Source organism: Chlamydotis macqueenii, chromosome Z (assembly GCF_036417535.1).
Source record: "Chlamydotis macqueenii isolate bChlMac1 chromosome Z, bChlMac1.mat, whole genome shotgun sequence".
Taxonomy (NCBI): Eukaryota; Metazoa; Chordata; class Aves; order Otidiformes; family Otididae; genus Chlamydotis; species Chlamydotis macqueenii.
The window spans coordinates 35,231,827-35,255,567 of record NC_141593.1 but is presented as its reverse complement, the minus strand read 5'-3'; the positions used below and the strand labels follow the sequence as shown (position 1 = coordinate 35,255,567).

The 23,741-nt window shown below is 37.2% G+C and overlaps 1 protein-coding gene across 1 annotated transcript in view; it reads right to left on the bottom strand.

Annotated features, from left to right (window-relative positions):
* Positions 1-1,717: 1,717 nt before the first annotated feature.
* The window catches only part of DENND4C (DENN domain containing 4C), an 80,394-nt gene continuing 58,370 nt past the window's right edge, over positions 1,718-23,741 (bottom strand). Inside the window, exons 25-34 of the mRNA XM_086771493.1 lie at positions 23,310-23,486; positions 21,531-21,640; positions 18,564-18,739; positions 17,351-17,533; positions 15,766-15,955; positions 14,623-14,868; positions 8,403-8,520; positions 6,569-6,722; positions 5,404-5,468; positions 1,718-4,734 (exon numbers count right to left, since the gene is read on the bottom strand). Of these exons, the coding sequence (XP_086627619.1) occupies positions 4,598-4,734; positions 5,404-5,468; positions 6,569-6,722; positions 8,403-8,520; positions 14,623-14,868; positions 15,766-15,955; positions 17,351-17,533; positions 18,564-18,739; positions 21,531-21,640; positions 23,310-23,486 (1,556 nt within the window). The 3' untranslated portion in view covers positions 1,718-4,597. The remainder of the gene's footprint in view (positions 4,735-5,403; positions 5,469-6,568; positions 6,723-8,402; positions 8,521-14,622; positions 14,869-15,765; positions 15,956-17,350; positions 17,534-18,563; positions 18,740-21,530; positions 21,641-23,309; positions 23,487-23,741) is intronic.

Below are 23,741 nucleotides of genomic sequence, written 5' to 3'. Positions count from 1 at the left end.
CTTCTAAAAACAGCAAACAATCCCTTTTATTTGCACCATTGATTGATGCAGACTGAAAGAACAAATAAAAACCCCATCCGTTTCTCTCCTCGTATGCATCACAATATACAGCACAGTAGAATACAGAACTAGAGTCCAATTCAACCATTCAGTTTCAGGACTTAAAAGTTACAAGGGTGTGTGTTTGTTTTTTAAAAAGGTCCATAATGAAAAGCTGATATACAGAAGGCACCTTAAGGTCTTTATTAGTTAAAAGAAAAAACCTTTGTTGAAAATGCAGTTATGTGAATAAGACGACCTGCTTACTATTTAATAAAATAAAGTTATCTGCATTGAAATAATTGTTGAATTAAGAGTTTTAAAAAGATAAAACTACCGAGTGGATTCTTCAGTTACTTACATTTTAACAATTTGTTTTAAAAATATAATTCCTATGATCTAATTTAATATACATTTTGAAAATATCCCCTATGTTGCAGTTATTCAAGGAAAGCAGTAAACTCAATGAAAGGTATATTCTTATAGCTGCAGCAACACAAAAAGCCATTAATTCACAGTTAAAATGGACTAAAATTACTCATTCACAAGTGCAGTGTAGCTTGAGCTTAACCAATGTGAAATTCCACTAGGAGTAAGGCCAAGTTACTTGCAAAACAAATGAATTTAGTTTGAAACACATACACTAAATAAAATATTTTCCATTAAAATTGTGTTGTCTAAACTTGAGTTAAATAAAATGTGAAGACAGGATATGACTGTAAGTAACATACAGATGCTTCTAGCAACATGTACAAGCTGGTACCTATTGCTGTGTCCATACTGCAGCCACATCAGTCTCCTACACCTACACGGCTTTGAACATTCTTACGTTTTGGTAATGTGCCAGAATATATTGATAATTCATTAAAAAAAAAAAACAAACGACTTTGTCACTTAAGAATCCTGACTTTAAACCTTTAAGACCCCATCTGTTGTTTTATTTCTACAAAAACTAGCTATTTTGATACAAGCACACAAACTATATGTAACTGTTTTACAGCTGTGTGAAACGTGCAAGATAGTTATCTTCTCAGCATAACTGACTGCAGTTCAACATCCTTAGGCAACAACTGAAGGAAGCTTCTCTGTGATAACTGTTGTTCCAACACAAGCTTTCTAAGTTCTTGGGCTTACCTGAAACTCATTAACAGTTTGCATCCACATAGTAATCAGTCTAGTTTACACCCTTGCTTTGTGCACAGATTGCAGGTTTTGAAGTTAACTCTGATCTGCAACCATTTTATTCATGTTTATATGCGAGAATTGCAAAATACACACAGAAGAGACATCTTCTCCTGAATACTGGCTGATGAGCTACATGCCAGACTAGTTCTGCAAGTGAGCAAAACGCTACTTTTTCTGTCTACACTGAGAGGAAAACAGAACCAACATTAAGCTTATCCACACTCCTCCTTTCACAATGCTTGGTCCAGTTCAGTTATGCATTATGGATTCAGATACATTTGGATTACTAGGAGTGGGGTGTCAAACAAATTGGAAGTATTTGTAGGTAACTAAGTCATTCCTATACTGTAGCCCAAGAACTTTATGCTGTTACTAACTTCCGGAGAAGAACTTACTATGCCTTTAGTGCTCAATTTTGAGAAAGACAAAAGTGTTTGCAATGCACTCACAAAAACCCTTTGAAGACTTTTCTCTGTTTATTTTTGGCCAGATTTTCAACTGTACAACTAAGTGAACCATGCTAAGCTATTTTATGCCAGGCCCTTTTCTTATGCATGCTCACAGTTCTTTCAGCATTCAGATTAGGGAAGCCTATTGCTCAGAAAGTTTGTGTGAGAAAGCCTGCAGTCTCTACCTGTTTGTAGGAGAAGACCTAAAAGTCAAAGGAAAAACAGGAAGTGCCATCATGCATTTGAAAGGATAAAAAGCAACTAGGAAAAAAAACGCTTGGTTCTTAATTCCTTTCAAATTTTTGTGACTTTTTTTTTTCCCCAAAAAAGCATCTCCTTAGATGAAAACTTAATACATTGCTTTCAGAGATCTCCCTTTTTATTTGAACTATGAATTTCATTCAAGAACTGGGTTATTAGTTAGCTATTAAAAATTAGGCATTTAAAAAAATCCAAATTAAAAAGAGTAAGTGCTTACTTTTGTCATTCTGTATTAAAGAATTAATTTCAATAGGCAGATTCAAGATTTCAAGTAATTACACGCAGGACTTCTACCACTCTGACATTCAGGTACATACAACAGGAATAAAAGTTAATTTGCAGTGTATAGAAACGCCAATATGCAGGAGCAAATCAAAGCTAGTTCAATCCTGCAGCTATCCATTTCCCCTCAGGTTTCAGTTTTTGTTCTTTTTTGTTTAGTGTATATAGATGGGGCAAGTCTAACATTTAGCAGTAGATGCTGTGACACAATCTGCTTTGCTGTTTCTACAGCACTACTGCCTGATTAATCTGTATTTTCAGCAACAGAGGGGAAGGTTGTTTTGAAATGAAGACTATCTACTTACAGAATTTAGTTTATAATAATATATTTACAGTAGTTTAAAACAAATTGGATGTCACCAGTTATGTAAAACAGCACTCACTGGACAGATTTTCTTTGTAATTTGATGAGCTGGGAAAATTTAAGGATAACTAAAACTTGATTCCTTGCAAGCTGCATCACATAATAAGATGGTTTGTCCATTTAACACTCAAAAACTGTCTTTGTATAGCTGTATGGTTAAGATCAGTACATAATTATACAGGAAAACTTGCCGGTTTGATTGTACAAGTATTAAGTTGTTTGGACAAATGCTTCAGAGAGACTTTTACTTTAAAAGGATGGAACCACACGTGACAATTATGTAGTAGAAGAAGAGATGAAAATACGAAGAATCAAGCTCTACTCTTCCAATGTGATGTAGGTCAGATATCTGCAAGCAACCATGCATAAGCCCAGAGAATAAAGAAAGAAAAAAAAAAGTCATTTTGTGCTTTCTTGCTTTTAATTGTTGAGAAAGCACAATGTTTTCATCAGGAGGAAATCTGTCCAGGCAATATCCCCATATTAACTTAGGATCGGCACTTTTAGACAAAATACAAGGAATTAGTCTATGATGCAAATGTATTTTGTCACAAATAGTGCAAATCCTTTGTTTTAGCCTCATGAAAAAACAAAAGTTGGTTTTGTTGTTTCATACAGAAGCCGTTCCAGACAGATGTTCATCCCTCATCATTTTCAAGAATAAAAATTTTTAAGAAAGAGAGCAGTATGAAGTAAATACATTCATACTCAGATGCAGTTATAGTTTTAGCTATGCTCGTTTATCATCTTACTTAACATCTTAACAATCTTACTCTTTTTTTTCTGTAGGAATAATTCCACCAGAAAAGCCACACCATTAGATTTCAGCAGAAAACCCAGAATAAATCTTATCATATTCCTCAAGTAACAGAAACATTTAAACTGTTGACTAGTATCCAGGCTTTTCTTGCCAAGACTATAACTACTGTAGTCAATTAGATGGTATGTGAGGTGAGGAAGTGTCTTATCTACTAAAAGCAATCCAAAAGATGGATTAAGCAACTTCATTTGTGCCAATATACACCTTGAACACCACATTTATAAATACATTTTAATTGAAATATTGAATTTGGACTGTCAGTGCAAAATAATTAACCCACAGGCTAGCGTGAAACCATGGGAGAGGGTGACAGAGAATTCAAGGAAGACACTTTTTAAGCATATGTGCATACAGGATAAAGTACATTTTTTCCAGACACTATCTGTTTCACGACCCTTGCATGTATCCTAATGCCATTTAAGCTTCCCATCTAATTTTCAGAAAGCTATCCATTTCTGAGCTGCTTAGTGTAGAAACCTATCATTCTTCTGGAGAAAGCAGCAGTACATTCGTAAGATTTTTAATTTGTCAGATAGAGAATACAGGAAAACTGAGTGTAAGGTTCTCAGTTTTACAACTATACACATACATTATGAAAAGGTCAGCCAAAGATAATTTAGAATCCTGACTGGGACAAGAGTCAGGAGAAAGGTAGCAATTTTAGGTACTGTGATCTGACAAAAGCAACTGCATTGCAACTTCCAATCCAAGGACTCAAATATTTACATTCATACATACATACAAACTGCACACCAATAAAAACATCCCTCTTTAGGTAAAGATCATTTTAAAGAAATAGTGAAGAATCTACGTATTCTGTGGCAAGAAAAGTATTTCATTAAAATATAAAAATATTAGTGGCCCTTAAGAAAGTCACCAACTTTCTTAAGCTGCTGTTTAATCATCACTTTTTTGATTAACTTGGTATTGTGGAGGAAAGATTTGAAGAAGGAAAAGGAGAAAAAAAAAAAGATCAATCAATGAAACCAACTCACCCTATTAATACAGTTTTAAAACATTTTAACCTACTCTAAACTGTGTCTCATGAGATGAAAGACAAGAATATATGTTGTAGTACAATTAAATTGCTTTGACAAATTGCTCAATTATCACCGTTTGGGATTCAAAGTGTATATACCCTGGTTTGTTCACCTCTACTTTTGTCTCGCGGAAGTTTAGTGCGTGTCTTCCTCATTTTTATATTAAAGGTGCTCCAAAGCACTTTCTACAGCACTCAACCCTGCTGCTTGGTGGAGCATCTATTTTCTGCATCTTTTCCAGAACATCCTGTGGTAGATTTTTATGTGCAAGTCTGTATTCACTATCAAAGACCTCTGAAACAGAAAAAGCATAGTTAAAGTTATTTTAAAAACCCAGTACAGCGCACAGTGCTGTTCCTATAAAATACTCTTGGTGATTTTTACATAATAACAAACTAATTATCTTAACTAGCAGCTGATTTTTTTTTCAAAATGCATCCTCTCAGAGAACCTGAAAAGCACCTTCACACTGGACCATCACAGTGGATGCCCATTACTTCTATCATAGTTTAGTTTGCCTGTTCTGAAGGTATTTCCCCTGTCACATCCCATAAGGGAGTCCCTTTGTTTGCACAGTACTAAACAGAAGTCAAGGTAGAGGAGATCAGGAAGGGGTGGGCAATCAGGTGGCTACATACCTAATATGTGGGCTGGAGAAAGATGGACAGGACTGGGAACAAATTTTCAGACAGAACGAATTAAAGCTTCAAGCTAATGAACTTAGTTTAAAATAACTGATTACTGGTTTCAAACAAAGTAAAATTAATGTCCCCATCTGAATTACATTTTCATAAAAGCAATACCTACTTGAAGAGTGACAGCATAGTACTTTTCACTAAAAGATAATTGAAAAGTTACTTAGAAACTAATGGATGAAAAGTCAATTCTATACACTAGTTTTCATATAAACCATTCATATCTTTCATACACAGCCACTATGCATTTCACAGTATTTTTACTTACCAATGTCAATGTTCTCTCTTCCAAGAGACACCAGAGACAGGAAAAGAATTTCTCTGTAAAAACTCCTAGGAAATATTTTGAACAGCAAGTCAATGAAAGCACTAACTATCCTAAGTTTAGAAAGTTAATGTTGAAGATGCAAATTGTCCATTAAGTAGTTTCTGCAACTGTTCTGTTAATCTTGTGAAGAAAGTGATCGAGTGACATGATTACTAGCTTAAGGTTTTCTCATGCCTGAATATTTTTCCTTAACGCATGAATTTATATTATTGCCAAATCCCAGCAGTTACATTTTCTAAGAAAAATCTCTCTCCCAAATGTTCCATAAAAACCTCCAGAAAAATAAATATAAAATTAAGCCCACTTATTTATTAGCTCATTCCTGCCTGAGAGTGGAGTACAGGGAGTAGGCTTATTTCAGATCACCCGTACTTTGTTTTTTGTTTCCAAATGTCACAATCTATCTCAGAATTGGACATCACTAAACAATTAATGCTTTTCCTTGTGGAAGTCAGAGATTCTTCTCTAGGCAGATTAGTTCTTGTTTCTTTTTAGTAACTACAAACCGCAGAAGCAAAGATGTCTTAGCATGACAGACTTCAAACACCTCTTGTATCTGCTGTAATTTACTTCAGAGGCTCTGCTTCTGTACGAAGCCCTCTTTGAATTGTAGTGCAGATGGCAAAATCTATCACACAAATGCTATTTACATGTCTCCCTTTGTTCACAGATCATGCTGTACCCACTTTTCTTAGCCAGTACTCTAGGTTGGTAGAATTTCAATAAGTATAACTAGGTAGTTTGAAAAATATTCCAGACACTGCAGCAGGATGATGATGCACACTTGTATTTATCAATTTGCTAGATCTGGAGTGACACCAAAATCTGCAACGTCAGTATCTGTGTTTTTCTTATTCATTTGTAAAATATCCATTTTAATTGAAGAATTACATTTATTCATCTGATTTGGATTAATTAGGCATCTGGCTACAGAACGGATCGGTTTGTAAACATGGGCGTAAACAAATATACACAGTGTTTGGTGGACACAAATTAAAATGAATATTCTTGAGAGGTTCTTATGGAATTATCATTATGAAGAGTATATGGTCTGATCTTGTTCAGCTTTGAGCAGGGAGAAGGTAAGAAGAGATTACCCCTTTACCTCTGTCGTTTCACATCTGGCTTAACTTTCTGTAGAAGGAGGTTGATTGGTTTATCAACGTTATTGTGTTGAATACTTAATTTGATGTTCTCCAACAAAGTGTTTGTTGCCTGCTGATCTTCTGCCACTGTGGAGGGTCTCTTTTCAGAAGAATCTGCAAAATGCAACAGTACAGATTACTAAAACAGTAAAGACTTTTTTTTTTCCACTTTAATAAGCAGAAGATATTTCAGAAAGTGAGATATACACAGAAACCCCACCGAATCTACAGAAATTTGTTACAATGGAAAGACTTTGTCTGCTTATAGTCTTTACTCCACCACAAAAGCAACAGGATGCATCAAGTATCCATGTGCAATGGCTCCCACATGCCAGAGAAACAGAAGAGACTAAAGAGTATCCAGCATCAGATGTTGCCTGTGGTGGCGTGTTAGCTCAGATTTATTGCTGTACTTAGGTTTCAAGAACGAAGTTCACGCCAAGAAGGTTATTTATACACAAAGGAAAAGAAATAAACCAAAACAGTGTCACGTTTCTTATCAAATAAATTCCTCTTGTCAAAGCCCTTCTTAAAAGCTACCTACAATTCATTGATAACTTTGGGCTACATATTGAAATAGATAATGCATAGTTGTGTCAAATAGGAAATAAAATTATCAAGATGTTTACCATCATGATTTGTTGCTTACATTGCCAACTTCCAGCACTGAACAGCACTGAACTATTATTCTTTCAAAAATAGTGACTTGTGAGGGAATAGTAAGTCCATTTACCGGCAAAAAAAATAAGGCTATAGATTGGGCAGCAAGCATGTGGCGTGTAAATGGAATGTAGACCATGGCTAGTAATCATAACCACACCAACCTAAGTTTTTAATAAAATTGACACATATGATGGTTTACAAATGTAATTTCCGGTTTTTCAAATACTTCCCAAGAGTGCTCTAGAGCCTATCTACAATATCACTACTTTTCTTCACATTTAACACAAATGTGGCCTTTTGCTTCTTCATTTATATAAATACATATATTTATACATCTTCATTCATGTCTGAATGCTTTGGGGATGCTTTTCAGGTATTATTCTTAAATCAATATGCTTTTGTAGAAGCAAAGCGAAACACCACATCTTATTTTGTGCTCTTGACTGTAACTTTCTGATCAGCCTGTTTATTTTTAGGATGCTTTTCAACAAACCCTTTTTTCTTCCTTAGAACCAAAATTAGTATGCTACACAGTTTTTAGCATAGTTTTTAAAACTTAAAAAAAACACAGACTAAGTTTAGGTCAGCACAGGATTTTTGCTGATCAGACAAAATGAAATGTCAAAGTTCTCAAACCAGTCTGCCTAGTTTTTCTTCCTTCCAAATCAAATTACGGTAGACAAAGGCTTTCTCAGGTCGTACCTTTTGACACTGAAGTAGGCTGCCAAATGTACATGTTAATGGAACTTGTGACCTTTCATTCATTTATAGGAACACAAAACACTTTTTTGCAATACAATCTTTTTTTTCATGCCAGCATAGATAAGGAAGTGAAACATTCAAATCAGATGAAGCTTATTTAGCAACACATCTAGAGCAAATCCTCCCACTCTGTTTATAAGTGTATGACATATAAAGAACAGATAACACACCTTTTCACACAAATGAGCATGATATTTTCACAAATAATTTGATACTGAGACTATATTAAGTACCTAAGGGATGGCAGATGCGTCACACACTAAAAACACTTTCCAACTTGATGGTTTGTGTACACTTCAGAAGCTAAAAAACCTGTTTCTTTCCATAGCCTCTGCTCCCTCTACTTTCTGTAACATTTGTTTTACTTACTGAGATTTCTCCAAGATATATACAGGGGCTCCCCTGGCTCTTGGTGGAGCTTGATATTGTCCCACAGAAGATGGATGTATACTAGCTTGCTATCTTGAGCAAGAGATGTCAAAGGAAGCTAAAAAACATGAGGAAAGGGAAAGAGTTTTAAAAACATCAGTACAGTCCTATTATTTAAAAAAACTGCTCTTTTACTCATTTTACAAACAAAAAAGGTTTATTTATCTTAAATCCAACAAACAGGACCAGTTGATGTCTTTTAGAGGAAACTGCATTCAATCAAAGCAAAGTCATAAGTACTGCAACATTTAATTGCCTTTTTCTAGTTTAGCCTAATGTATGAAGACCATTCAGTTTTCTACAGATATCCAAATAAAGTATTTATAAGTATGTACCCACAAGTATTTTTTGTGCACCAAACACGTTACTTGATTTGTACTACCTACCATGCCATACCTTCATATTTGCTGACCTGATTAAGATTTGGTATGCATGTCTATGTGTTGGTGTTCCCATTGTTATATGACATAAAATGCTTAATCAATATAATTTTAGAATAATATGACTTTTGAAAATTAATTATCAACATGAGGTGATTCTTGCTAACTATAGAACTCTAGTCACATAGGTTAAATTTTATATGAAACCTATTTGTCCTTAGAGGGAACAGGGAGTCTTAGAACTGTTAACAACATCTTGTTTGTTAGAAGTTAGCGTAGCATGTCTGGGGTAATTAAGAAGAGTGGCAGAACAAAGGTAGACCTCAAACACCAGCTGTGAAGATAGGCCCTGAGCCATCACTTTGGAGCCAGAAAATCAAGAAGCAACGCGACCTGTTCTCAAGACCATATATGGAAATTTTAAGGAGGGGTTCAACCAGTGAATTCGAGGAGGGGACACTCCGACAACCCCCAAGACCACCAAAAGACCCTCGACTCAAAAGACTGAGCGTGCGCAAGTGGGTGGGGAATATTATAATGAGTTCTAGGAAAACTGATGATTATGTATTAGTGTTTCGAAAGTTATTAATGATTACACATGAACTCACTAAATATATTCTGTCCAGATTTCCAGACCAGCATGCATGTTAGGTGGAAGGATCCCCCGTGCATCAAGCGCTGCAATAAGGAATGCCTGCTTCTTAATACTACATTGGTGTTAAGGAGCTTGGGACTCTGCTTCTGAACCTCAATGGATCCAAGGGATCACAGGATCTCCAGCCGGCACCAAGGGATTCTCGGGGACAACCTCCGATCCCCAGACCAAAGAGCTCAAAGCAAGATCCCTGGGAAAAGGTAAAGGCATTCTTATTTTTAATTTGAACGGGTACCCACCCGTAAGTCGTCACAAGAGCTTCAGAGGGTTGGGATGAAAAGCTACCTTCGTATGGGAAGGTAAAGGAGTGCCTGCCCATAAGTCGCGGCAAGATCTTTGCAGGGTTGAGCTAAAAGGGTAAAAGTTGCCTACCCGTAAATTGCGGCAAAAGCTTCGTAGGGTAGGGTGGACCTGGTTTTGGTAAGGTTTGTACATAGCTTGGAAAGGGGCCCCAGGGTGTTTTAGAAGTGATTTACAAGCTGGTAATTGTTGCTTCAATGCTGGTTTTTGAAGTCTGTATGCATGTGTTGCAGTGTACGGGACTTGAATGTTATACAGGATTGCATTTGGGGTTTTAAACTTTTCTTGGTGACGGGATTGACCTTGTCTGTAGATCAGTATTATTGTTTCTTTTTGGTACCAAAAACTCTTTTGTAAAATATGGGAAAATACATATCTTCTATGTCCACCTCGATGGAAGGGGAAATATTAATGTAGTCTCTACTGCGATGTGTTCTTAAACATTGCGAGGATATAGGGGGAGACCCACAGACTAGGAGAGAATTGATAGAATATTTTACAGTTGATGTTGTCTTGTAAGAAGGGAAGGAAAGTGTGATGTGGTCTCCTATGTTGATTTGTTCTTTACTTTGAGAAATCATCCCGAGTGGCAGAAAGATTGTGGGTATGTCCCCAAAGATCCGATGGTTTTGCAGTAGAGAAAAAAAAAAAAAAAGGCTGAAAAGATCTTGTTCTGCTTGTAGCATAGAAAGTGGTGTTTAAAACGTGGAACTGAAGTGGAGGACATAGAATTTATGTGTTAAACTTATGTGTTATCTTTATATGTTGACGCAGTTTTAACAGATGAAACAGTAGAAAAAGGGGGCAGAACACCAAATCCCTGGTGGGATTTGTAGAGTGGAGCAGTTGAAAAATTAAGGATTCAGTCCTTTTGCAGGGAGAACTAGAAGCCGACAAGATCAGGCAGAACAAGGAGTGGTTTAAGCCTCCCCCCAACTTTGACAAGCAGTAGAAGAACAAACTGGGGATGAGGTTGGGGGTAGAGGGATGGATAAAATAACTGCAATAGGAGAGAGATTGGAAAAATCAGTGTGCAAAGTGTGAAGAAGGGTGGCATTGGAAAAATGAATGTCCTTATTCTGAAAAAGAAACAAAAAACTGGCAGCACAGCAGATGTCTTTGTCAGGAGTGTAAAGTGGACCGGGGGAGAATTCTAACCCCCGGTTAGAATCCAGCTGGGGACCCAAACCATGGATTTCTTTTAGTTGATACTGGAGCTACCTATTAAGTTTTGAATACTTGTAAAAGAAAATCAAGTAAAACGCAAGTGGACATAATTGGTGCCACAGGGAAAGTTGAAAATAAATTTTTCTTTCAACTTTTAAGGTGGGTAAACAATGCGGAATTTGCCAATTTTTACATATACCAGACTGTCCTGTTTCCTTATTGGGGAGAAATTTATTGAGCAAATTGAAAGCACAAATTAGTTTTGAAAATTGTGAAATTCAATTAAATATTCCTGAATCAAAAGCCATAGAGGCAATAATTTTTGTGTTACAGACAACTTCAGAGCCACATAAAATCCCTCAAGAAGTGGACAATGCAGTAACTCCTTTGGTGTGGGCTGGCAAAGTTCCCAAACATTCAAAAGCAGCAGAACCGGTAAAGATTTTTCTAAAGGAAAGCACCAAATCAGTAAGACAAAAACAGTACCCTTTAAAATTAGAAGTTAGAAGAGGCCTTGAGAAAATAATTGAAAATTTAAAAAAAATATCTACTATTAGTCAAATGTGAATCAGAACTCAATACGCCCATTTTACCTGTGAAAAAGCCAGAAGGTGAGAAATACAAGTTAGTACAAGATTTTATAGTAATAAATTTAATAGTTTAAGATATTCACGCTGTAGTGGCAAACCAGTATACCTTGTTGACAGCTTTAAAAGAAAATCACAAGTGGTCCACAGTATTGGACTTGAAGGATGCCTTTTTCTGCATTCCCCTTGACAAAAATAGTCAGGTATATTTTGCCTTTGAGTGGGAAAATCTCAGAACTGGGCGGAAGACTCAGCTCACCTGGGCAGTGCTACCTCAAGGATTTAAAAACAGCCCAACAATCTTTGAAAATCAATTGGCTAAGGAATTAGAAACATGGAAAAGAATTTATCCTGAAGGATTGGTGTTGCAATATGTAAATAATATTTTAACAGCCACAGAAACCAGAGAAGAATATTTCAACTTGACTACTAGCCTGCTAAATTTCTTGGGCCAAAATGATAACAGATTTTCCCAGAAGAAAGCACAGATTGGAAACGAGACTGTCATGTATTTGGGATTTGAAATCACACAGGGACAAAGACGACTTGGAAATGAGAGAAAGTAGGCAATTTGCCAAATGCCGGAGCCAAAAGGAGCCAAGGAGCTGCGAACATTTCTGGGAGTGGCTGGATGGTGTCACCTGTGGATTAAAGGAGTCGAAGGAGGGACCCCTTGTGTGGGGACCTGAAGCTCAAAAGGCATTCCAAAATGTAAAGGTAGCTCTGATGTCTGCTCCTGCTCTAGGGTTGCCTGATTTAACCAAACCCTTTGAACTGTTTGTGCATGAAAGACAACACTTGGCTCTTGGGATCCTTTCTCAAAGAACTGGAGAATGAAAAGGACCAGTTGGTTATTTTCTCAAACAATTGGACAATGTTACCCAAGGATGACCAGGTTGTGTGTGAGCTGTAGCAGCAACTGTCCTCCTGATTCAAGAAGCTCGTAAGCTGACAACAGGACAGCCAAGAACAGTTTATATACCATATATGGTATTTTCTGTTCTGGAACAGAAAGGAGGACACTGTTTATCCCCAAGCAGGATGCTCAAATATCGATTTGCACTGTTGGAACAAGATTATGTCAAATTGAAAACAACTACAATAAATCCTGCCATCTTTTAAATTCAATAGCAGAAGTAGTCCTAAGTCATGACTCTCTACAGACCATCAAACAAGTTTACTCCAGTAGAAGTGACCTTAAGAGTGAACCTATACGTGACCCAGAATTCGAGATATTTAACTGATGGAAGCAGCTTCGTGAGAAACAGAAGACGACTGGCTGGATATGCAATAACAACAACAAACTCTGTTATTGATGCAAAGCTGCTTCCAGTGAATACCTCAGCACAAAAGGCTGAATTGATAGCCCTCATAAAAGCCCTAAAATGGACAGAAGATAAAAAAGTGAATATATGGACTGACTCAAAATATGCTTTTGGAATAGTACATGCCGATGGAGCCATATGCAAAGAAAGAGGAATGCACAAGGAACATCCATTAAACACCAAGAAGAAATTCTGCAATTGCTCCAAGTGGTGCAGAAACCCAAAGAAGTTGCAATTATGCATTGCAAAGCCCACCAACTTGGGAATTCCCCAGTGCATATTGGAAACAGATTAGCTGATCAAACAGCAAAGGAGGTAACAGAAAAAGGCATCATGACATAATACCAATTAAAGAAATGAAATTTGAACAACAAACTCCAGATTATAGTAAGGTTGATTTGGACATCAATTTGGAGCCAGAAAATCAAGGAGCAATGCAACCTGTTCCCAAGACCATATATGGAGATTTTAAGGAGGGGTTCGACCAGCAAATTCGAGGAAGGGGTGCTCCAATGACCCCCAAGACCACCAGAAGACCCTTGACTCAAGACTGAGCGTGCGCAAGTGGGTGAGGAATATTATAATGATTTCTACGAAAACTAATTATTATGTAATTAGTATTCTGGGAATTATTAATGATTATGCATGAAATCACTAAATATATTCTGTCCAGATTTCCAGACCGGCATGCATGCTAGGTGGAAGGATCCTCCGTGCATCTGGCGCCGCAATAAAGAACGCCTGCTTCTTAATACTACATTGGTGTTAAGGAGTTTGATTCCCGATTTCGGTGACACAATCAAGCAGAAAGAAACTATGTTTGCATATGAATATGAACCACTTATTTAAATTAAAAATATATGGCACTCAAAATAGTTTTATAATTATTTTATAAAATTATGTCCCTTTGGAATCACTAATACAATAAGAATTAGTGGGCAAGAAAAATTTAGCACTACTGTGTCAATTTATAGTAATAATTACAAGCTGTTATGTCCCATCTGGTGTTTTTCCCTGTTAATGCATTGTATTTTTCCAGTATGCTTTAGATTTCATCAGTATTCAACTACATTACTTGCAAAATTGTTCTTGGTTCTAGGTCAGGGTTTTCCTAAAAATGAAGGGAAAGAATTAAAAAATTGAAGTGCATGCAAGTAGACATCAAAATACTACTTTTTTTGCATGCATCATATAGAAATACTTATTGAATTTGGTACTTATATACAGAAATCATATAGGTTCCAGAAAAACATCTGCTCCTTAAAATGGGGAAAGTAAAATATTTGAACGATAGCATCCATTCTACATTTTTTTGTTCTATTCATATAATAACGAAACTCAGTGGAGTTTGAATAGCAAAAACTATCAGTGGAAAAGAACAAAAAATATTGACCAATAACTTCAAAGGTTTATATACTGAAGCATGCAACCCACATTACATGGATTACAATGTATTGCAATTTGCAAGTTCTCCACAGACATATCTTGTTTCCTTCTATATATCAGTTTTCTCTTTAATGAATCTTACTCTCTGGCTTTTTAAAAGAGAATAGTTTGACCAGAACTCGAATGCTGTTTTCACTCAATCAAGATTCCTTGTGGAAAACAAACCTATCTACTTGTATTACAAAACCCAGAAACCTAGATCCAAGCTACTCCGAAATTACTTACCTGCTATTTTTCAACCCAAATGTCAAATTTAGCTTACTCTAATATCTGCAGTTCTAATATGAGGAAGCCACTTACCTGCACTCCATCATTACAGTGTTCAGATGTTAAAATGAGTCCAGGTAAGTTGCTAGGTAGATCTAACCGTCGGAAATACCAAACTAGGTTCCAGAAAATTATGGGGTGTTGATTGATGAATTTGGATGTATGAATTACTTGCTCTCCCTCATTTTCCAACAGTGATTCAAGCTCCTTACGCAGTACCAAAGGGCTCAAGTAGGGTACAGATACAGGGAGAGGGTTAGGTCTTTTTATTAAAGGATCCTAAAAACAAAACAACACACACAAAAGATTTTTTTTTTTGACAAAATCAAAGATTTTTCTTCCATAAATACCCTTAAGGATTACTTGCCCTGAAATCCCCCATTGCACAGTTTCTTTTGATATTTGGAAGAAGCCTCTGGAAGTACTGAACACATAATAACTTTAATAGCATCAGCAGTTTTGGCTGTTGAGGTGTTTCTTAACTTGAAAGAACAATCACCTAAGCTTTCTATTTTAAAAGAGAAAACACTGATTTGTTATAACTTGTTCCTGATTGTGCAGTTTCAAGCTAAGCTGGTATTAAGCCAGGGGTGATGGAGATTGCAGAAACATGTCAGTAATTACATCAGCTGTGGGACTGAATCATAAATTCATATGTTGAGACAGTTTCTTGCCAATAAAAAGCACCAGGAGAGAGGAGAAACATTTTGTTTCACTTGCAAGCATAGTGTAACAGTCTCAATACTGCCTCTTACCTTCTCCCATCCACTCAACAGTCAAGCCTAATAGAATATAGAGCAGTGCAAGTAAGTGCGCAGAAAAGGAACAGACCTTCACTCTTGCAACAGTGTGTTGTGTGTGTTTGTTATCGTGTTTAGTCTACTGTAGAAGTTAAGTTATTTTTAAAACAAACTTCCAGTTTTAGAAAGACAAAGACTAGCTTCATTCTGCTAGAGAGAACATTTCAAATCAAACAGCACTATTTGTAAAACGTACTGAAAAATCAATTTTAAATTAACTGAACTAAGATTTTTTTTTGTCATAAGAACATGAAAATATACTCAGCCATTCCCACTCCCCAAATGGACAAGAATGCTAGTAGTATAACTTTATTCACTGTAAGTTCATTGCATTCAATATTTTGTTGTCAAGTGAATGTGCAGCTTCTAGACTTACCACAACTTCTTGCAAACTATTTGGAAGACTAACTGTTGAAATGCCGTGAGATGGTCTCTGGGAAAGATCAATGTTTTGCAGTGGACCTCCAACACTGTGGCTCCGAGTCAAGGACACTCCCCTTTTTGGCGGATTATTGGCAGATGTCTTCAGGGTTCTGGGATCTTTACTCTGTTCTTCTGCCACACCACTGTTTGGATTTTAGAAGAGAATATGCAAATATGAAACTGGCATGAAATTGCTAACATGGCAACAGGAAGAAAGCAAAGAAAGGGTGCCACCTATGTATCCCAAACCAAGTTTTTCTATTAAGAAGGAATCACATTTGTCCAGTTAGCTTCACAGTTTAGGCAAAACAAAACAAAATAGCTCTAAGAACAGTATAACCATCCTTCCAGAAAAGGAGCTGGGTATAACCTACGACATGAATCTGAAAGCACTGCAGGTCTGCACAGGTACCATTGCTTTGGTACAGCTTTGCCTTGCTTAGAAAAACAGGAAGGTACAGTTTTATCAACATAAAAGTATTTTCTTGTTCTGATTATGTTCATTTTTACTTCCTCCTCCCTTTATGTTTACTTTTGCTAAATGTCAGATGCACAGCAAAAATATTATAGAAAACAATTTTTAAATGGATAAAACCAATTCAACTACAATATAGAAGAAAAAAAACATCAAGTGAAACAGAAAGTACCTGCTTCCAAACACTCTGCAAAGGGAGGCTAGAGGTTAATTTAGAGGTGGTCTTCACTGCTAAGTTTAACTTTAGTTAAAAATATATGATATCAAAGTTAGGAGATTAACATAAGCAATACCACCTTTAATTTTCAGAGTATTAGGACTAACTACTATCACACTGATTTAATAATCTGACACAGGCATTAGCTCATTAGTTCACAGGCACTGATAATCAAGAATTCCAAATTAAAGAATGATTTTTTAAAAACCTTATTAAAACAGAATCTCCACAAATCCCACCAAAAAGGTCACAATTCATATCAGCACTATTTCAGTTCTTCTCTCTTCCAACATGACAATTATTCTTTCCTCAACCTGTTTCAAAACTGGTACTGTTTGTCTGAGTTTCAGTTTTTTGTCAGTATTATTTGTCATAGAACACATGGTTGGTATAAGTGTTGAGTGCGCCGAGAGCTTTCTCTCAAAAAAAGGGTGTTCCAGGAAATGGACTTATTTTTCCCCATAATGCAGTGTCCTTCTTGTTAAGTTCTAAACACAAGGAAAGGAGAAGTAATGCTTAAATTTCTGTGTGTCTTTAAATGGTGAGTGTGTTCTAACAATACTAAGTAGAAGTTTTACTTATCACTCCATAGCATATGGACCCGAAGATTTATTTCTGTAGTTGTATCTCTAAAACCCACTCATTTTGTGGAATGAGCTTCCTTCAAACTGATAAAAGCATGCTTAAAACATGCAAAAAGAATGAGAGGAAACAGATGATTGTCAAGTTACACTTGTACTCTCCACCATATTTGGTACATAAGCCAACCTTCACTTTAGAAGTAAAGGAGAAATACTGGAAGCGCGGATACATTTCTGACAGAACCAACAAGCCTGTTTTACCTACCTCTGCTCAGCTACAGAGCTGGTTTCTTCAGCTATGGTGTGGCTGGATTGTGGGTGATTTGAAAAACTGATCAAGTCAGCAACAGCTGGACTGGACAACAGTTTCTGCTCCAGGGGATCCGTGGGTAACGGAAGGGTACCACTCTGTAAACTGTCTCCTGAGGTACTTTGCTTCAGGAAAAAACTAAGTTACAACAGGAATGGGAGGGCAGAAAAATACAAAGGTTAAGATGTAAGCCTAAAGTAATTTTAAAAAGTTAGTATTTTTGACACTGACTTTGAAAAAGTAGCAAAACCAAGGACACAAAACAGTAAAAACTTGACAACAAGGCACAAACTTCATCCTACTTCTCCACTATAAGTTTTATAGGCAGAGTAAACAAACACATACAGAGAGTTGATCCGCAAAATAAGAAATCCTGCGCTGGACGTAAGTAATTACAAGTGACCTTCATTTGTCACGGTTCCCAATCAGCAACAATAAATCAATAGCTGACAGGTCACTGAAAATGGTTGTTACTGTAATGTGACACTATAGACTAGAAAGCCATGCACCATTATAAGCAGAAGATAACAGGAATGTGTCTTGCTTTGCTAAGGTTTTTTTAAAGTACATACTCTACAGATGTTCAGTTTCAGCATTACAGAACACTAATGGAAGCTCTGTTTCACAGCAATAACAACTACAGTGAGAACCCATTTTAAATTATAAAATAAGTTCCAGCCTTCACAGTGCAATTAAAAGAGGTAAAAATAGTAAGCTTAAACTGCAGAACTAATGAGAAGCAATAAGCTGGAGCATCTGCAACTAAAAGCTGTTAGTAAATTTAATTCGGGAGAAATTCTTTGCTGCCAGAATTAAAAACTGCTTCATATGCTTTTAAAAAGTTCATGATCCATTAGCTTTGTTTTAAAAGCTAAACAAAATGAAAACAGACTTATACATTCTCCACATTGACAAAGAAAAAACAAAACAAAAGAAAGTGTTAATAAGGCAACCAGTTCTTTACTTTTTGGCTGTTTTAAAATGAAACTCAATAGTTTACGTGACTTCTAATTCCCTTCAGAATAATCATGATCATCAGACGAGCAGTGACATTCTTGCAAACATCTGGACAAAAATACTGGGAATATAACTAAGATCCTTTTGTGAAAAAAATATAACCATGTACAAGTGCGAAGGCAGAAAGAGAGTATCTGTAAAACCCACTAACCTTGCAGAGCCACGTAGGTCTTTAAATTCAACATTAAGCAAAGGTAGGAAGGTACTTTTACAGAAAGGACAGGTAGTGTTCAAGTTTGAATCATCTGCTGTCCATCCAGCCATAATTTCTTCATCATAAACCAAAGCATCACAAGCCCTGCACTGAGAGCAGCTTGACATCAAGACCTAGAACAGCAAAGAATGAATATTCTCAGTCTTGTTTCAGGGTTCTTTTATAACTGGTTTTATAGGCTTAGTATCTACAGGGGTTTAACAGGTGTCAGAATGCCAGCTGGGAGGTATGAGTTCATCACTACTTACTCACCATACTCAGAGTTATCTTATCCACATAACTTTTACTTATGAAATGCAAACATTAATAATTATTTTTTGTTAGGTACCTTGAGATCTGGAAGAAGCTTTACCCTGAAACGCGACTCATTTAGTATTTGCAACTACTTGTTTCTATGACACCTTCAGCATATAGAAATTGTTTTGAATCGTGTAAGTAAATACATGACTACTTCTTAAAAAAAAACAACCAAACAAACAAAAAATGAACCAAACCCCAACAACTAAACACAAAAGAAAACTTTATAGTGGTGTGGTGATATGACCTTGGCTGGATGCCAGGTGCCCAGTGAAGCCACTCTGTCACTCCCTGTCCTCAAGTGGACAGGGGGGTAAATATGACAAAAGGCTGATGGGTCAAGATAAGGACAGGGAGATCACTCAGCAATTACTGTCATAAGCAGAACAGACTCGACTAGGGGAATTTAATTTAATTTATTTCCTATCAAAAGCCAGAGTAGGGTAATGAGAAATAAAACCCAAATCTTAAAACACCTTACACCCACCTCTTCCCGGGCTCAACTTTACTCCTGACTGCGCTACCTCATGCCCCGAAGCTGCACAGGGGGACACAGAACGGGGGTTATGGTCAGTTCATCATACATATTGTCTGCCACTCCTTCCTCCTCACTCTCTTCCGCTGTCTGTGGGAAAGTGTCCTCCATGAACTTCTCCAATGTGGGTCGTTCCCACCAGCTGCAATTCTTCATTAACTGCTCCAGTGTTGATCCTTTCCAAGTGTCTTTTCCGGGGGTGCAGTCCTTCAGGAACAGACTGCTCCAGACTGAACAGTGCTCTCATGGGGTCCCCCATGGCATCTAACGTCCTGCCAGGAGCCTGCTGCAGTGTGAGCTCCTCTCTGTGGGTCCATAGCCTCCCCTGGGTATCCACTTGCTCCAATGTGGGGTCCTCCACAGGCTCCAGGGTGGGTACCTGCTCCTCTGTAGGCCTCCATCGGCTGCAGGGGGACAGCCTGCCTCACCACAGGCTGCACCATAGGCTGCAGGGGAATCTCTGCTCTGGCACCTGGAGCACCTCCTCCCCCTCCTTCTTCACTGACCTTGGTGTCTGCAGAGTTGTTTCTCTCACATATTCTCACTCCTTTTTCCCAGCTGCTGTTGCACAGCAGGTTTTCCCCCCCCTCTTCTTAAATACATTAGCACAGAGGTGCTACCACTGTTGCTGAATGGCTCAGCTTTGGCCAGTGGTGGATCTGTCTCGGAGCCCGCTGGAAGAGACTCTGTTGGACATGGGGGAAGCTTCTGGCATCTTCTTACAGAAGGCACCCCTGTAGCCTCTCCACTACTAAAACCTTGCCACACAAATCCAATACATGTGGAAAAAACAGAAAGTTGGCTTTTACCTAATAAAAGTCTCATCACTAAACTAGATTGCGAACTGGAGAACAGATGGTAAAGAATGATCTTGTAATATGCTTCCTCTTACTTCGTTTTTCACCCTCACAGGAAACAAAACCAAAAAACCACCACCAAACACATATGTATGTTAGATCAACACAGCATATACTTCAGATATACGCCCAGCAGCAACATTTTTCTTTTACTATGCTATGCCCCTTATATGATGCAATGAAGTTTGACAAGCCTAGATCTCCAGAAGATCAAACATAAAAGAAAATTACACGGGACCTAGCAAAATAACAGTACAGCTGAAAGGAAAGTCACCAAGGCGAACACAGTGACCATTCCCTACGTATCTGAAGTCTGAAAGCCTTAGAGAAAAGCACAGTAAATCATTATTGTGCTGAGTTTTGCTGGGATAGAACTAATTTTCTTCATAGCAGTCTTTACGGTGCTGTGTTTTAGACTGGTAACCAACTCCGCGTTGATAATACTCCAATGTTTAGCTATTACTGAACAGTGCTTTACACTCCATCATGACTTTTGCTTTCTCATTCTGTCCCCAACCAAGCAAGGTGCACAAGAGATGTGGAGGGGACACAGCCAGGACAGCTGGCCTCAGCTGACCAAAGAGATACTATACAACATCACGGTTCGCAATAAAACTGTGTATGTGGAGTGCAGTTTTTCCAAGATAGCTGTTGCTTGGGGTGTCCTGCTACCTTTGCATCACTTGTTTTTTCTTGTCCCCCGCTCCTGTTTTATTTTTTTCCCCTCCAATTCACTTATTAAACTGTCTTTACCTCGACCTTCAAGCTTTTTTTCCTCATTTCTGCCCTTCTTATTCTTTCCCCAATCCTGACAAAAGGCAAGTGCCTGGTTGAGGGCTTAGCTGCTGGCTGTGGTCAACCCACCACAGTTATTTAGTAATAACACAATTTTCATAAAGGAGAGGAGAGGGAAAAAAAAGCTTGAAAGGAAAAAAAAAAAAATCTTGTTTCCTCTCTAATTTCTGTCTCACTTCAAATTTTGACCTTTCCTTCAATTCTCTTTTCTCTCTAAACATGAGAGAAACATAAAAGCATTTAACACGTTTTTCTTTTTTAAAGCTACTGTCACACCATGAGCTAAAAGTATCAGGCATCACTGCAGCAGAAACATGGAAAAAAATTGTTTTGAAAAATTCAACCACAATCCAACAAAATAGGTAATTAATGCATACAGTAATATTGAATATCATTCATCTATGAGTTTATTAATCTTACCTCCATTGCATAGTTCTGGAAAATGCTGGATGAACTAGTATTATGTGAAGAGCTGTGCTCTGACTTCTCGGAATCTAGAACTTTCATACTTCTTGGGAATGAAATGTCACCTAAAGGGAAAGAGTCATTTGGGTCTTGTATGCAATGAAAGAGTAATTAATCCATTCCCAAAAAAAATAACTTCTGTTTGACCAAGACAGTAAATTGTACCAAAGATCTCCAAATACATGTGTAGCTCTGTAATTCACTGATATTATAATTACAATATAGATAAATATCATTTTTGGGATTAACAATTCAAAAGTTTTTTTTGGTCTAACACAATATATCACAGACTGGTAAAAGAGAAAAAAAATCAGTGAATAAAATCAGAAAAAAAACAAAGACAGAATAAAGAAAATGGCAAGGAGTAGTAAGATTCCTCAATATATATACTCTAAAAAGTTGTTCAGGATTTCTTGAATGATACATCCATATGTAAATACAAAACAGGAGGACAGTACCAGGTGAGCCACATGACACCAAACATACCCTCACTGTGCTTACGTTTTTCCCTGGCTAACATTGCAATAAAACAAATAATCTTTCTTTGGTAAGGCTGGGTTTTAGCATTATCAGCTTTGCCCAGGAGATGGGGAAAAGGAGTTGGAATATATTTACCAGAAGGAAATGCCTGGAATCAGTTTTAGGAAGCAAAACTATCAGCATTACTTCCTCTGACAAACTCAGTCAAACTTTCCTGTTCAAAAAATGACAACCAGAGTCCCCTCATCATAAAGAAGGCTCCTCTGCTTCTTCAGCTAAAGTTTATGTTTGTGAACAAATTTTACATATCCTGTTGACGGCTGCTACTCTTCATAGTATAGTTGGTCTTATAACGCTCTGACCTAACTGGAACTAGAAGATATCTCATCAAGATTCTGCTAGACAGGACCGGCTTATGTCCAGTCTGCAAGACAGTTCTTCCTCTCTTGATGCAGATAGCTTTACAATATTTGCATCATTAAAGTACTGCAAGGAGAGCTAAACCAAACACCCAGCTGGTTCAGTAACACATCTTTTTCACAAAATAAGAATAAATTCTAATTGAATCAAATCAGAACTTAAAATTATTAGGTTGACTTCATCCTCTTTTAGAACTGGGGGGAGGATGAGGGGGAAGGACAATTTAGCAATTATATATGAATCAATTATTTACCTTCACAACTTCAAACCAAGTATGCATCCAACACCTCCTATTCCACAGTAACGCTGATGCATTCATGTGTGTGTTGCTTTGGTTTTCTTTGTGGGCTTGTGGCTGTGGGGTTTCTTTTCTTTTCTTCTGTTTTCAGTTTGTTGGGTTTCTCCCTCCCCCCCCCCGCCCCCGAAGACCTGCCTCTGTTAGTTATGCAACTATTTGCAGTTCTTGAACACTGCTCTCTTTTTCTGTACTAATATTTTGAGAACTTTCAGAGTATTATGACTTTACATGAATCAGCAGGTATTCCTGGCTGTAACTAGTTAGGAATCTTCCTATCACGTACACAGAGGAAGTATTTTTACAGTTAAATCCCTGTATTTTGTATCAACTTTTAGTATATTCAAGAAAGAGAGCAGCATTATCTACTGCAAGAGAAGAGTATACAATGGAAGTACCAATTTGCTTGTACTTATTTCAAGGGCTTGAAATAATTTCAGATTACCACAGCCTCCACTGTTATTTAACATATAATAGTTTTCCCTGTTTATTATATTATAAACAAATTATGGGGGTGGTGGAAGGGAAACACAACTCACCTGCACTGTAATGGTGTCTTCCTGCATCTCCACTGCTACTGCTACTGCCAAGACTAGTAGTGCTTTGTGCAAGCTCATTTGTAATTAGCCCTGGGATTCCAGTTCTTGATGACAGATTATCTCCTAAAATACTATCTTCAAAACCAGCAGGGAAGTTAAAGTCTGCTCGATCATTTTCTTCCTTTAATAAAAAAGAAGAAAATTAGGATTTTTGAGTACTTCCAGATCCATTATTTGACTTCCATCTTTATTCTAATAAATAAATAATTACAGTAGCAGATTAAGATGAAATCCTGATGGAAAAAATTCATTAGATGTAAGATAAATCTACATCACCCCAAAAAGAGCTGATATTGGACAAACCAGAAGGATATTAGAAAAATTAAAGGCTTTAGCAGTGAAAATACTTAGCTGAGGATTAAACTGAATGAC